Consider the following 17029-nt stretch of genomic DNA (forward strand, 5'->3'; position numbering starts at 1 on the left):
TTATAAATGTCAGCATCTGGAGGGGGAGAAGCAGAATGAACAAGTTAATGGTGCAGCATCTGGACTGAAAAAGACTAGTGATGTAACAAATGTTAATTAAATGTAGTGGCAGATTGTAAAGCAGACTAGATCGGAGAAAGAGCAGAAGGCAAGGTCTCTAATTGTGTAGAAAGAAAGAGACTAAATAACAAAAGGATAATGATCCAGGCAAAACAAGAAGGCAGTGTTATGAGTAAAGGAAAGAAGTTGGGTCTGGAGGAGATTTAATTGGCAGTAGCAGATTGATTTATTAACAACAGTCATCCAAATAAATTGGGGACAGAGGTTATAACCTGAAAATGGTTGAACACCTACATTGGACCTGGAAGATAGTGTCTAACTGAAAGATGAATTGCACTGCCTCATGCTTATTTGAGCTTCACTGGATCAGGTCAGAGAATGGAGACCAGAGTGGGGAGGAGAACTAGAATGATATGTGACTGGAAACTTAGGCCACACTTGAAGACCCATGTAGGGTTTGTTTTGTGTAGGTTGGAAGAGAGCAGCCTTTTCAGAATTGGAAAAGAAACAGGAAATGCTAGAGAAACTTGGCATCTTTGAAAAGAAATAAGTTAACATGGAGTTCAAGATGTTTGAAATAACATTCCAAATTTTCTGCTGTCACTGAGGTTTTTCAGAACTAAAGATGCTGAAGTTTTGAAGTTATGAAAGAAAATCATCCATCTGTTGATACAATAAAATGGGGGGCAGCATGGTGCGACACGGTGGCGCAGTGGTTAGCACTGCAGCTTCACGATGCCAGGGACTCGTTCGATTCCAGCCTCTGGTAACTGTCTGTGTGGAGTTTGTACATTCTCCCTGTGTCTGTGTGGGTTTCCTCCAGGTGCTCCAGTTTTCCCTATCCAAAGATGTGTAGGCTAGGTGGATTAGCCATGCTAAATTGCCTGTAGTGTTCAGGGTTGTGTGGGTTATAGGGGGATGGTTCTCGGTGGGATGCTCCACGGGGTGGTGTGGACTTGTTGCGCCAAAGGGCCTGTTTCCACACTGAGGGAATCTTATCAAAACAATGTTTGAAGCGTCACTCAATGAAATTAGAAGGGTCAGTTGACTTAAGTCTAGTATAAATATCACTGTTGTTCAGAGCAGAAGAGCACGTTATTTAGTGGATAATGTACTCAAGTTCATCTCATGATTTTTCCTTTTTCACAGTGCTGGTTGCATCCTTTTAAAGACAAAGGCTTATCTTTAGTTGTACAAATATGTGGAATAGAAGCAGGAATGGGCCTTTTGTCCCCTGTGAACCAGCTCTGCCATTCAATAAGATCATCTCATCTGTTTGCATTTTGCATTTCACACTTCTGATATTTGCAATTACCTTTGGCTCCCTTTTAATAACAAGAATCTACCTATTCCTGCCTCAGATGTTCTTGACCATACCTTCTGAGGTAATGAGCTCTGAAATCACAACTCTTTCTAAGGGGTGGGGTCGCGGAAAGCCTCTTTTCTGTCCTGTAATGACCCCAAATTTTGAAACACTTCCCCAGTTCTGGACTTGCCCACAAGAGAAAACACCCTTTCCAAGTCCTGGTCAAGAATTTTCACGTTCTTTATACACCTCAATCAAATTATCTTTCACTTTTTTTGCAACGCTAATGGACACAAACCTGGCTCCTCTAATCTTCCCCCAAAGATGACCTGGTCATACTAAGTATCAATGTAATGAACCTCCTTTGAAACATCCCCAACACGTTTGCACCCTTCTTAAAGAAGATGACCAAAATTCTCCACCTTCTATTGGAGATGTGGTTTCGCCAATGTCTAGTATAGCTGAAACGTAACATCCTTCCTTCTGTGTTCACTAACTCTTGTAATAAAGGGTGGCATTCCATTAGCCATACCTACATGCTGATGTTTTGTGACTCATGCACTAGAGCACCTAAATCTCTCTGCATCTTAAACATCAGTTTCTATAGTACTGCTTTTTTTTGTCTTCCTGTCAGTGGCCAACCTCAGATTTTCCCACATTATTCTCTATCAGATTTTTGCCTATTCAATCTCTCTTTATCCTTCTGCAAATTCCTTGTTCCTTCTTCAACACACTTTCCCACCTATCTTTATTGTATCATTTGAGAATTTAGCAACTGTGCCTTTTGCCTCCTTCGCCCAAGCCATTGGTGTAAATTGTGAAAAGTTGAGGTCCCAGTATTGACCTCCGCAAGCTCCATTCATTGCATCTTGGCATTTGGGCAAAGGTGCACTTTTTTTGCATACTGTTTTCTGTTGATCTCCTTTCTATGCTGCTATATTATGCCCTACGCCAAAAGCTATTTTTCTGCAAATTATTTTGAAGTGACACCTTCTGGAAATTCATGTTAGAGACTCCCTTTCGTCCATGTCATCTTACTCCTTCAAAGAAATCTCCTAAATTGTTTGAATATTATTTTTCTTTCACAAAAGCATTCTGACTCTTCTTGATTTACCTTGATCTATCTTCTAAGTGTGTCGCTATAACCTCTTTGACATCTACTGTGTGGGCAGCAGTAGAATCAATCTAACTGGCCTGTACTTGCCTGTTTTCTACCTCCCTCCTCTGGAATAGCGGCATTACATTTCCTACTTGCTAATGGAATCTTTTCTGAATCAAAGGAATTTTGGAAAAGTAACACCAATGCATCCATTGCCTCATTAGCCTCTTTTTTTTTTGAGACTCCTAGAAAGAAGCCCATCAGGATTGAGACTTATCAGCCTGCAGCTCCATCGTAATCAGTTTGCTTAGGGTCTCACTTCCATTGTGATTGCAGTCTCATGAAGTTCCTCTCTCCTTCTCACCTGTTTTACAAATTTACTGGAATGTTTTTGTATCCTCTACAGTAAAGACAGAAGTAAAATATTTTGTTCATTTCACCCAGCATTCCTTGTGCCAGAAACATTTGAATTTGTTTCACAGCACGTAATTGATAGGTGAAGCAAGCAACGCCTTTAGGTCCTGCCTATCAAATGTATCTGACTCCAGACGTGGGTTCTCCCACGGTTTGAGACTTCTCTGAGCTTGAATGAGCCACATTACGAGTTAACAATAAAATTGTCAGGACTGAATGATGGGACTGCAGGTGGGTTTGCTGCCTGCTGCCTTATCCAATGCCATCAAAGTCTGTTGGTTACAAGAATGAAATTGCAAATGTTGAATTAAGTTCCGTCCTTCAAATAATTTGTCAACTGGCCCCCTTTTCAGCATGGACGGAGACATGAAAATCCTACTCTTAACATATGTCAAATTAGGGAATGTTCATTCCCATTTGTAGAAATTTAGGAGTTATTGTGATCCATTAGCTTGAATTATTTCGATAAAATATCCCTCTTCTTCATGTTCGATGATAAAATACCACAGTTGTATAATAGCATGAACTAAGGTGGGCAATAACTTTAAAGCAGACATTTTGGTGGCGCAACCTATTCTGCCCTGAGTTTTTGGTGCAATGTGTTCTTTTGTTTTGGAGGAGTTTTGATATGCTATGTCTAACAGATTGTAGCTAGTCAATAGGTTACTTCAGTATTGCTTATGAAATTTTTCTGTAATTAGTCGAAAATTATCATGAGGGTTCAATCGAGTTTTGTTGAACTTCTTCTAATTTTGTTTTAATTTAATCCCGTAATAGAATTGAAGAGGTATCCAAGACTTGGAGTTGTAAGCTTGTCTACTGATTTTGTGCAAATGTTTTACAGTAAACAAAATTAATTTAGGACTGAAATGGTTTTAATGAGTCTTTTAAACTATACATTTTGCACTTGTTATTTGACTCACATGATTAGAATATTATTTTGCAATTTACTGTCCATTCTAGTATATTAGGATTCCTCCAAAAGACATACTGAGCAAATATAGACTAAACTTAAATATGTCAGTGCTAATACACTTCTTATAATGTTAAATATTTAAAAACATTTAGCAATTTATCAAAGAAACACAAATATTTTAATTATCTACACTACAGAATAGAAACTCCAGAATCTGATGTAAATGAGTCGCTGTCTACGGAATCAACGCCACAGAAGAAGCGAGGAAGGCCGCCGAAAATGCCGACTACACCACAGTCACAACCAAAGAAAAATTTGTAAGTGGATAACTTCTTTTAGTAAAAAGTTAGAAAGAACAAGTGTAACTAAAATAGGGTTAATATGTAGAACATACTCTACCTCTTTGATCATCTGGGTGTGAAAACAAGTCTTTTTCAGATATTTTCAGTTTGTGTTAAGTTGAAATATTTGAGAATTCTAGGGCAAACTTGTTTCCATAGCTCAGTACTTTGCTAGCTTCTCAGTAATTAGTAAGGTACCAAGCTACACTGATCTATTTGGGGGATGGGGTGATCAAGTGCTGAAAGTTAAGAACAGATTATTTGTTTTCTCAAGGTTAAGGATTCAGTGATCTTAAGGAAAATGGAAGCAGACTCTGAAACAGTATGGAGTATGGTGCATACATTTCATTCTGATTTCTGATATTTTCTTAATTAGTCTGCAGTTAAATTTACCTGATTATTATCTGACAGAACTTTGCATCTATGTCAGCATTAATCTTTCATTGCTGATGTGATTTGACATTTGATCAAATCTGTGTTTTTTCATTTCATCGTTAGCTATTTCACATAGCCATTTGCCAAGTATAATACTTCTAAAACAAAAGAGTTGCATCATACAACTGGCCACGTTGTGCATAGCCTGCATATGACCACTTTGACAGAAATCTCTGGGGGATAACCTGTATACATCTGGTTTATGGTAAATTGGCAGTAAAAAAAGTAATTTTGGATGTATTTGCTGCAAATTGTTTCCTCACCTGAAATATGATGCCATTTAATGCCTAAATAATGGATGAGCATACCTTTCCTTGGAAATATCACGATTTCTGTATGTTACAGAGTCGTAGAGGTATAAACGTGTAAACAGACCCTTCAGTGTTAAATGTGTGACTTTTATACAGATTAATATCCTGCTTGTAGAAGGAACAAGAATAGGTGGGCATAGATTTAGTCCTTTGTAAAAGGAGCAATGGTAATTTGAGCGAGGGGAAACTTCTGAATAATTAGAGTATGGAATACACTGCCTGGAAGTGTGGCGGAGGCATGTTCAATTGAGCCATTCAAGAGAACATGACACGTTATTTCTATCCAAATAATTGTCCAAGGATATGAGGGAGGAATGGCAGTAAGTAATTTGAAGAAAAGGCACTGACATGTTGGGCTGAATGGCTGCCTCATGTGCTGTAACGTTTCTGTGATTTCTGTAATATTATCTAGTTTAGAGTTTTTGGTTTTTTTTTTGAATAATGGCATGTGAGTTTGGTCAGTTTAAGAGGAGGTTTAAGTGATTAACTTGTAGCAATTTCTACAGCCATGATGATTTTTTTCAAAAATAAGTCTCTGTATGGAAGCTAATCTAAATTTGTTTACATTGGAACAGTTTTTACGATTGGGCTAAATGAACAGCATATTGAGCTTCAATAAGGGTTCCAGAGTTTTCTTTTGACTTGAGGAAAGCACCACAAATTGAACAAATCGCTTTTTGGTCTTGGCATTTGCAGAGACCTCGGGTGAAATTACATCTGTCGGACTATTGGTCCTAAAGAATCGAAAATGTTTAGAACTGTAAGTAATGGGTTACCTCAGTGTAAAGAATTAAGTTTGTATGTTGCAGACAAGAAGTAGTTGATAAAAGTCCTGAAGGGATCATTTAATGGTGAGAAATTTGAACCTGCGCTATAGATTGATTCAGGGAAGGTGCTTTGGGATTTGAAACTATACTTGTATTCAGCCTTTTTGGATATGATAGAGAAGGAATTCTCTCAGTGAGCGCTGTTGCGATTTATAGGAATGTATTTTACCATTTATTTCCATACCGTGAAACTTGTGTTGCGTGTGAGTAGTTTTGGTTTATTATTCTTTCTCATTAAACGTCTGTGCTGCATTCCCTGTAAGTTGCACATGCAGCAGCACCAAGTTTCTGCGCACGGCAATCTGTCAGCGTGCAATTTGTGACATTGACTTCGGGTTCTAGAAGTCGCTGCTGCTGCTTCTATGTTCTTATCGAAATTGAATGTGCAGCATTGCATTGTTGCATTTCAGTGGAAGACCACCTTGTTGCAATCAAGATCAAAGAAATATGATCTATCAAGCCATATTTCTGTCTGTCAGACCTGTCCATTAATAATATCAGCTGGGATAATAACAATGCCAATCACGATAAAACTAATTTTTATTCAAACCTAAATCTAGTTGATTAGTGCACCCATTTGTATAAAAGCAATTTAACAGTTTAATAAAATGTGAACATGTTAAGTAATAATTCTGCTTAATAATGTGGTTGATTAATGTTAATTTTAATTCTGGAATTTGAGAACCAGTGACCTAAATTTAACATCTCAGCCCAACAGGTGGCATAACTTTTTTTTAAACACAAAACAAGTCTTTGAATAGTTTTAAAATCAGTACTCTTACAGAATTAAATCTTTCAAATTAGGTGAGCTGTTGTCCTTGACCAGTGTTCCCTGTGATTTTTATTGCTGCTCTCTGCCCTTCTGAGGTGCGTAGGCAGCAGCTTCTGGAAGCAGAAACAATGCATTGGCTTGCTGGTTGATTGTGTGTGGAGCTTTAAAGGGAACATTGCACTGGCCCATGCTGTTTTCCTAATTCAATCTTGAATCATTCTTGCTACTAATGTAAGGATAGTTTGGGATTGTCATGTTATGCTGAAATAATAGTAAGCTGCCTACCTGACTTTGTGTTTGTGGACTGTGGCACAAGGGAGAAGGCAATCTGGAAACTTTGTTTACTTTTTGATGTCAACTGTTGTTATTAAAATAAAATCCTAAATCAGTTATATTATTGTCATGTACAAAGCAAGTTTGTTTAAACTTTGTGATAAATATGTCATTTAACACCAGTCTCAGACTGCAGCATACTTAGACTATTGTGTATTCAATACCTCACAGTGGATATCTTTGTGACTCGCTCTTAATTTCATTACTAAATTGGAAATCTCACTTATGGACATACTTCAGTTGTAAAAGTGTGATTTCCAGACTGGAGCTGTGACTTCCAAAATGCAACTTAGTTGCATGTTTTGATTCTTAAAGTTAAATGATTAGTGTGGCTTTGCCGAACTACGATTTAAATGTTTTCCTATTTTGATAAACCATTCCTGCAACTGACAAAATACGAAAATAACTTCTATGATACAAGTGGGTTTAGGTTGGTGGTAGAACGTTCGGCTGCAGATTGAGGTCCCTAGTTCAAATCCAGGTGCTTCCTCATTGAATTATCCTTTTGGGCAGCACAGTAACACACTGGTTAGCATTGCTGCCTCATTGTGCCAGGGACCTCTCCTTGTCTGTGTGGGTTTCCGCCAAGTGATCCACTCCTCCCACAGTCGAAAGATGTGCAGTTCTAGGATCTTCACACTTGCACTTTTCCTTACACCAAACTGTGGTGTTGAACTAATTTTCTTGTCAGAAATGATTGGATGTTTAAATGCTTGTGTGAAGTATGAATTCAAAAACCAGCTCTTAGCCACCTTTGCACTATTGCATGTGTCTAACTTTGTGAAGTGTCATTCAGAAGTGTACCTTTTTTGACTACTTTCTGAATAATGTGTATAACAGTGATACTTTTGTTTTGTAGCCGTGGAGGACGTTCAAGACGAACTGTCAATAGAGAAGATGATTTATCTGCTGAGATCGATTCGCATCATGATAGTTCTTTGGAAAACATGGATATTTCCCAGGAAAGTTCAGTGGATGGAGTGAACACAGAAGAGGAGAATGAATTAAGTACATTAAGGGTATGATCATACATTGTGATATATATCAGAACGTGTACGAATCTTGTTACAAATCCTGGCACCTGCTCAAGGCTGTAGCAGTATTTGTTTGTAATCCTTTAGAGCGAAACAGAATTTCAAATCATATTCCTTTTCAGTTTTATGAAAGCGAAGTACTGCAGATGCTGGACATCTGAAATAAAAATCAAGTGCTGGAGAAGCTCAGTAGGTTTGGCAGCATTTGTGGAGAGAGAAGCATAATGAATGTTGCTAGTTCATATTGACTCCTCTTCAGCACTGAAGGGGACTGGAAAAGTTGAATTCCATGCTGTGGAGAAAAGAGAGGAGGAGAAGCAGGTAAAGCTGGAAGTGCCGGGTAGAGAAGTCAGTGGTTTGTTTGCACGAGCTTGCTCCAAATAAGTAGCCTGATTTTCTGCTATTAGCATCAACTGTTAGTACCTGTTGTTCATGTGTTTAATCCTTATCTGCTACCATTGACACTCCATTTGCTTTTTGTTCTGGAGTAGTTCTACCATCTGTTCCACTTGCTGCTGTTCCTCCTCCTTTATCTTCAGCGTTAAAAAAATGACTTGAAGGGCAGAGAGGTAGAAGTTTCATTGGACTTGTGGTAACTCTGTTTCTGTCATCACCAATGCTGGCAAATCTGCTGAGATTCTCTAGTACTTTGTTCTTATTTTTTTCTTTGTTGTTTTCATACTTTGGGAGTTTGATCCTTAATTGACAAAGGTGGTTTTGCATTTACCCTATTCAGTATAATTGTATTTAATGAATGGAAACTCTGTTTACACTGAGACTATCCTTCGCCCTAAGCTCTCCAAAGCCAAATCTTTAAAAACAACTACTCTATAAGTTGAAAGTTCCATGAAAAGCTGCAATTAGCTTGATTCAAGCATTATTCTTACAAGGAAAAAATATTTTTCTTGTTATATTTTGTTTAACAGGTGCGTCGCAAGCCCAGTAAAAGGGAAAGAAGATGAAGAGTAGATATTTGCAGGTGTTGGCATTAGAGCTTGGTAATTGTACTGTAAAGCTCAAGGCTAAAGGACAGTGTCTAACAGATAACTGGTTGTTAAGGAAAGCATCTTGTATCTATTACCCATGCATTTGTAGTCCCAAGGTCACAAGCTTCTGGCAAACACATCAAGTCATAAATTGTGGGTTGTCGTGCATTGTGATGTGTGCTTACTACAATGTACTGACATTGCAGAGATTGAAATAAATGAAATTGTAAATATTTTTTATGTTTTGATTGAAAATGTGCTTGTATAGCTTTTAAATTACAGCTTTAAATCACCAACACAATTGTATACTAAATGTGTGGGTGAAAAAAGTTAGTCACAGTGAACGTTGACAACTTAAGCAATACTTGTTAATAATTGTACCTTCTGTGGCATTGTACCTTAAGGGACTAGTTCATGGAAAGAACAAATACATCATTGCATTTTCCTGCAGCACATACTTCTGTGGTTAGATATGTTGGAAAGTCACCTTTTCTAAAACCCTTTAGTGTTTGATTATATATACTTGTTTCTGTAACCTGCTTTACTGCTTCTGCTTTCCACCACTGAAGATGTTGGACAATAAGTCCTCAGTTGTATAAAATGTGAAGTCAGCTAAAATGCTGTGGCATTTTATTTGTCAGTATTGATGCCAGAGATGTCTAGGCTTTTAGATAAAGTTGGAATAAAAAGGATTTTAGTTAAAATATTTTAATACTGATGGTGTATTAGGCATTCAAATTGTACACCTTACTCTAGTTATTTCCCCTGTTAAATTTGTATCAATCTACTGTATCAATAAAATTCTGTAACTGAGCTTGCCTTGTTATAGTGGGAAAAGAAGTTTGTGTATTTTGAAGGGTGACCCTCCCTAAGTTATGGTTCCTAAGAGTTAGATCATGTGAAAGTTGTTTATTGTGGTATGTGATTAATAAGAAAAGGAGCCTCTCTGCATTGTAACAACTGTCTGTTCTGCTTGAAATGCACTTGACATATCGTTAAAAATGCCTGCAATAATATTTCGTATTTTCCTTGTTGATTTTTTTTATTTCTGTATTGTCAATCTGTACCAAAATTTGGGTTTAATCAGATTAAAATTATTTTGTTTTACAAAGGTAGCTATTTGAGTCACTGGAGAGAAATTATCAGTTGCAAAGAAATTTTTGCTAAAGTCTTGAATTACACCTAGTTGATGTAAGCTGCTGCTAGAAATGCTACCGGTGTTGATTAAACTAGGTAGAATTTTTTAAGAGAGTATTTATAGTTTCCCTCATTGATATAACAATGCATTATATGGCACAAGTTACATGTTTGTCAGATATAAAAATTGCCTGGACAGCAATTAAGTCAATGTTAAGATATTTTGTTACAATTACAGCTATAGTGTTTTCGCTTGATACAGTCAATGATTAAAAAATAGATGTAGCTTGTTTTTGTGCTGATTGTATCCATGGTATTTCAGACAAATTGCTAACTCTATTTGGTACCAAAATTGAGCTCAGCTATTGATTTTTTTTTAAAAATGTCTATATATAGAATGCTTGAGGAAAGCACAAATGCTTTTAAATGCATGCTTATGAGGGTAGGAATATCTGTGTTCCTGTCATTTTAATGAACTGCCATAAATGCTATACAAAACATTTTGTAGAATTAGTGAGGTTGTTTATGCTAGTTATTCATAAAACCAAAGGAATCACTGCTTGAATATCTGAGTTTCTAGAATAGATTTCTGTAAAGCTATCTTAACCAATGCACTGACACTGTTTCACGTACTTTAAAATAAAAGTTGAACATATAAAGTTAGGACCTCTGCAGAACTTTTTATATGTGCTGCATTGCTAATACTACCTTTACCTTGCAAGTCACTGAAGTGTGTCTTTAAGTGAATCTTGCTGCTTTATGTTATTATTACGAGTAGGTGTGAAGAATTCTAAACATCCTGCTGTTTTTAGAAAGTTTTCTTATATAAAGGTGTAAAGCATTTTGCAACATATAAATAAATGAAAGTGATATAAATACTAGCTTGATCCTCAAATCCAATAAGTGAAGCCCAGGAAATCTGAAATAAAACAGAATTCTGGAAATACTCAGGAAATGGTGGCATCTGTGGAGAAACACCATTTAATATTTCAGGTCAAGATCCTATAGTCAGAATGTTGATCACATTTTTGTGTAAAGTAATAGCTTTTTTAGATTCTAGCCTATTATTTTCATTTGCTTGGTGTATTATTAAATTATATTCAGTTATGAACGTAAACCACCTAGGGCTCCACTTGCTACTTGGAAAACTCTATACCACTTATGTTGTACACAATTTTCCTTATTTTTCTTAACTGTGTTGTCCTACATTCTACCTTGTTTGCTACTGATAAATTGAAATGAGAACTATGAATGTTTTGAGAACTTATTTTCCATCTTTGAGTACTTGAACGCTAAATATATTATGCAGTTTACTCCTTTTTTTTGTCTTTCTTGACCTGGATAGATTTATAATTTTAGGCTATAAACTGTGTTCACTGCAAACATATTAACATTTTGCACTGTGCAAGGAGACATTTCTCTATTACCAAAATAAGTCTGTACAAAATCTGCATATCTAGTAAAGAGAAGTTATTCTTGTATATTTAATATTATAGTGGAAACTTTCTGGATCCCAAAATCTTTTTCATACTGCCCTTAACTCTACCAGTAATACAGAATTTTTATGAACTGTGAACATAATTATTGCCTTGAACTTGGGTATTTCTTAAATCTCTTCAAAAGAATTAATTTGAATAATTGAGATGAAATTTGATGGAAAAACTGTAAGATGTTTTGTTTACCATCAATTGAACAAAAATTGATTTAAGATTTTTCTTTCATCAATGCAAGCCATTTGATTACAACATTACCAAAACATTGTTGAACATACAACACTGTTATTTTGGTGGGTCAGACTCATTGGAACAATTCTGTAGTCTGCTGTAAAGCCCAGAGCAGAATAATTCCACTCTCCGTTCTTGTGTCTGTTTCGTTTAGCAGCCTCTATTGCCCGAATGCTTTTGAAGCTTCCTGTTATGAGACATCACATCTACTTTTTAAAATCTCAGATTAAAGGATATTTAAATAGGATGTAAAAGATCTATCTCGTAATAACTGAAACAATGGTAAGAAACAGGTGCTATTTACAGTCTACAAAGCTAGCCACCATCTGTGTTCACTATTGGCAAGAATAACTCTTCCAAATGTTCTGTTAAATGGCTTAGATTTTGTGGTCAATGGTGAAGCTGTGGCCACTGTTTTATGATAGCTGCCCACAAAGAAAGTGACAATGTATCTCAATCCAATAAATTTAAGATGAAGAAACTTAGAGACAAGACATACGGACTACTTTATCAGAATAAATTTTCAGTTGCACAAAAGAAAATAGCTTTTCAAGGTCAATGAGAGCATTTAACAATTATGAGATTAATGCACCTATTTAAAGCTAATTCATTCAACAAGGTACAAGTTTTGCAAAGGTTGCTACAGTGAGACTAAGCAAGTAACAATAGAAGTTCTTTTTTCAGTTCCTAGAATTCCCATTAATTGCAGTTTGGGAATTTAATAACTTACCTTCTGGAGAAGCAGAATTCACTGGTACCTTCAGGATTTGCATGTTATTCTGTGTATGTATGGAGTCAAGAAGTTGCTCTCCATTCCACTGGAGTAGTGTTGATAAATACTGGCAGCTCTTTAGTCATTACTACTGCAAAATTTGGGCCAGAGCAATTCAGAGACTTCTTATCTTGAGTTATTCTTTTATTAATCATGAGGTAAGGTTTTGCTTTGCAAACCTAACCTTTTCATGCTTAAAAAATGATTACAGCTGAATAAAATTTTAGTAACCAATATGCGGAGGCATATCTTAAGTCAGGTATTATTTCAATTTGGTGCAGGATCAGTAGTGTTTCACATTGGCTTATACAACCCTCTTTAATTACTGCCCGCTAATGTACCAGGAGTGGTATCTCTTTATACTCTAATATCATTAGACTTCAGGAACTGTGTCTATGTTGATTCAGGAAAAGAGTAGTGTAGGTGGAGCTTAATCTCTCTGTGTGTGTGTGTGTGTGTGTGTGTGTGTAGGCTTAATACCACTTTCTTCAGTGTATAAAAACCACATTCCCCAATTAACTTGTATTTCCTTTGCTGAAAAAGTTTTTGGATCGGAAATCTGTTCCTTGTCTATCCAAATACAAAACTTTGAAACAATAATAGCTTGCATTTATGTACCAGTTTTAATGAAGCGAGTTAACCCATTTCATTTCACACCTGTGGGTAGGATATCTGTTACGATTCTTCCATATGTGGATCATGTTTTTCGCACAAGATTTCATCTGACATCTATCTGCTCAGAGCTATTCATATCTTTTCACCTGAGATTATTGTTTTGTTCATAAGCAACTCTGCTCCTTATTTTTGTGCTACCTGCAAAATTTAATATTGTTCCTGTTTTGCAATAGGTGCAAGCAATTATTTAAATAAACAGTAAACATGCTTATTTACTTGTGACACTTCCAGTACTTTTCCAGTAAGTTTTACGACATGTTGCAAGTTTTATGACCTCGGTCGAATTAAATGAAGCACAGATGATTAATTTTTAAGTAAGTTTTACTTAATGATGGGTGTTCCATTTAGATCAATAGGATCTAAATGGTGATAGAAACAGAGAAGTAGATAATTATTAATAATTCTAACATTAATTTTTTTCTTGTCCTGAAGGATCAGGTGGCATTGTAACATCTGATGCATTTTATGTGACAAATGATTCTACAGAATTAAAACTCCTAATGTGTGTTCACTATGGTTTTAAAAGTTTTTGTCTCTATTCTGTATAGCTAACTGTTTAGAAACGTGTCATTTTGGCATTTTTTTTGCCCTTCAAGGAGTTTTTGGAGTGACAAAAGCCCACAGGCAAGAACTTTATCATTTTCATGTTAGAAATTAATTTTAAGTTAATTTTGTATATTTTCCTATCATAGTATTGTTGAGATCATGCATTTATTGTTAGATATAGTGGTTTTATATCTGAATGATTATTACTTCTTGCCGTTTCCAAATATATTAGTAAGTGACACCACAAATCAGTCTTTTGACTCAATGTATTTATTTTGACATGCTGGAAGAGCACTGTAAATCACTTTCCTATTTTAATGAATTTCAGAGATTAAGGAATTACATTAAAATCCATCTGAATATCCAATAAGGAAAAAATGCTAAGAAATGAACTGCTCGGATCAGATCAGATCATCTGCATGGAATGAAGATAGATATACTGAGCTTTTAGAATCATTAAGTTAGTATTGAGGTGAAAACCAACCAGTTTTGGAAAATAAAGCTCACTTTAAAATTTGCTAGAAATGAATTGAAAACTGTTGATTTCTGTTCCTGAGCTGTCAGCTTTGTACCATTATGTATGTGTTTATATACTACTTAAATCATTGCCTTTAACTGTTTTGCATGATTCTCAAGAATATGCTAGTGCTTTGGGATAGTATGCACTTAACTTTACCTTTTGGTCTCAGTTTATTCCAATTAGTTTTGGCAATTGTTTAATCATAATTTGACAATTTTTCCAACATTGTGCTTGTGTACAAGCTGTTCATAAGCTCTGAAATTAATCTCCTATTTCTTCATTCTTCAGAAGAAGCAAGTTGGTTACCAGCTAAGCCAGTGAAGTGTTCTCCTTACTTTAAGCCTAAAGGCGTCTTTTCATAGCACTGCTCCTCCAGGAAAGCCTCTCAAAGCTTTATATGTGAGAGAAGCAAAACTGGGGGAAAGCAGATGTTACTGTTTTACTGTTAAAGAAAAAAAACTTTAAGAAGTACAGTTGATTTTAACATTATGGGTAAAATTTAAGGAAGCACTTAAAAATAAGTTCATTGGTTATTGGGATACAAAATCAGAATCAACCGCATTGCTGTGGGTCTGGCATCACATATAGGCCAGATCGAGTAAGGACAATAGTTTCCTTCTCTAAAGAACATCAGTGGACCGGATGGGTCCCCCCCACCCCGCCCAACAATCAATACTGGCTTCTTGATCATTGTTAGACACCTAATTCCAAATTTCCTTCTCTTTTAATTGAATTCAAATTCCACTGTCTGCCGTGGTAGGGTTTGAACCCAGGTCCCAGAACATCTACCTCAGTCGCTTGCATAATAACATGGTGATAATAGCACTGGCCCATTGCCTCGCCAGAATTCTTGGTAATTAAATTTTCTTTAAGAGGTTGGTGAGGAATTTTTATAAGGGTTTGATAATTGCCATAGGAATAACACATTTGGCCCCTTGAGCTGACCATCTACCTCTGTCACATTTCCTGTGCTGTCCCCACATCTATTGATATCACTTGGGATCTAGAAATCGATCAATCTCTGTCTTGAATTTACATGATTGAGCTTCCACATCCCTCAGAGGTGGAGATTTCTAAAGTTTCACCACCCTCTGAGTGAAGATTGCTTGCCTCTAATTCTGAATCTGTGACCCCATGGCTAAGGAAAACCTCCTTCCTGCATTTGTTCTTTTTCTATTCCTGTGGCAATTTTTATAGTTTCAATAAGATCACCACTCATTCTTTTAAATAAGAGAATAGACTCCTCCATCCTTCGCAGAACACTTGTAACGTCTCAGGAATCAGCTTGGTGAGCAAGTTTATCCTTCCTTAGGCATGTGGCTCAGAACTGCAAAGTGTACTTCAGATGACATGTCACCAGTGCTTTGCATATTTGAAGCAAGACATCTTTTGCTGCTGTGCTCCTGGAATAAGCAGATTTTCATAAGAAAGACTAGGCCTGTATCCTTTTGGAGTTCAGAGTTCAAGGTGCTTTAATTGAAATGTATAAGATTCTGAGGGACCTTGACTGGCTGGATGTTGACAGATGTTTCTTCTGGGAGAGTCCACAACTGGGGTCGTAGTTTCAAATGGGCACTCCTTCCCCACTCTACCTTAATTTTAAACAGGACAACAGTTCTTTTTTTAGTTTTTAGTTTTTTAGTTCTTTCTCTCTTCTCTCCCCCCCCCCCCATACCAATATCCCTTGATCCCTGTAACCATAAGAGCTAAATATACTTTATCCATAACCTATGATCAGTGGGTCTGGGATCCCTCCACCATCAGTAACATCCTTCCTGCATCAAACCTGTCTCATCCTGTTATGATTTTATAGGTTTCTGTGTGATGACACACTGGGGCCATGTGACTCTGTGTTCCCCTAGGAACATGCATTGGTAGGTACTTGTTACTGCAGTGTCAGTAAACAGTGCCTTATCAAAAACTTTGTATCTCCATACCTCAAAGTGATGCTCTGGCCCACACATCCTCTCCAAATCCCTTTTTAAAGCTTAAAGGCATACTGCACCAAAATAGACCCTCTTGTCTAACTCATCCAGACTGACCAAGTTTCCCAAACTAAACTAGTCCCGCTTGCCTGCATTTGTCCCACAGCCCTCTAAATCTTTCCTATTCATGCACCTGTCCAAATATCTTTAATTGTAATTGTGTTTGCTTTTAACCAACCCTGTGGCAGTTCGTTCCACATTCGAACCACCATTTGTGTGCAAACATTTGCCCTTCAGGTCCCATTTAAATCTTTCTCACCCTACCTTAAAAAAAAATGCCCCAAGTTTTGAAACCCCCCTCCCCCTGGGCGAAAAAAGTTGCTATTCACCTTGTCAATGCCCCCCATGATTTTATAAACCTCTGTGAAGTCATCCCTCAACCTACTGCGATCCAATGGAAAAGTCCCAGCCTGTCCTATATATCAAGTTCTCCATCCTGCTAAATCTTTTCTCAACCCTCTCCAATTTAATAAGATCTTTCCATCAGCAGGGTGTCCAGATGTGCACACAGTACTCCAAAAGTGACCTCACCAACATTCAACATGATGTTCCAACTCCTACACTCAAAGGACTGAGCAATAAAGACAAGCATGCTAAATGCCGCCTTAACTACCCTGTGTACTGTGACACAATTTGCAAAGAATTGTGCTCCTGAATCTGTAGGTCTCCGTTTGACCACACTCCACAGGGCCCTATCACTAACTAACTGTGTTTGAGTCCTGTCCTTGTTTGTTTTACCAAAATGCAACACCTTGCATTTATCTGAACAAGACTCTGTCTGCCGCACCTCAGCCCCTTGGCTCAATTGATCAAGATCTCTTTTGTAATCTTTGGAT

At 36.8% G+C, this 17029-nt stretch overlaps 1 protein-coding gene across 3 annotated transcripts in view; it reads left to right on the forward strand.

Annotated features, from left to right (window-relative positions):
* LOC125453351 (sister chromatid cohesion protein PDS5 homolog B) overlaps positions 1-9945 on the forward strand; it is a 228211-nt gene extending 218266 nt beyond the window's left edge. For all 3 annotated transcript variants that reach the window (XM_048532792.1, XM_048532793.2, XM_059646710.1), the window contains exons 33-35: positions 3993-4112; positions 7674-7833; positions 8775-9945. In XM_048532792.1, the coding sequence (XP_048388749.1) occupies positions 3993-4112; positions 7674-7833; positions 8775-8810 (316 nt within the window). In that variant the 3' untranslated portion in view covers positions 8811-9945. The remainder of the gene's footprint in view (positions 1-3992; positions 4113-7673; positions 7834-8774) is intronic.
* Positions 9946-17029: the final 7084 nt, after the last annotated feature.

This window comes from Stegostoma tigrinum, chromosome 6 (assembly GCF_030684315.1).
Source record: "Stegostoma tigrinum isolate sSteTig4 chromosome 6, sSteTig4.hap1, whole genome shotgun sequence".
Taxonomy (NCBI): domain Eukaryota; kingdom Metazoa; phylum Chordata; class Chondrichthyes; order Orectolobiformes; family Stegostomatidae; genus Stegostoma; species Stegostoma tigrinum.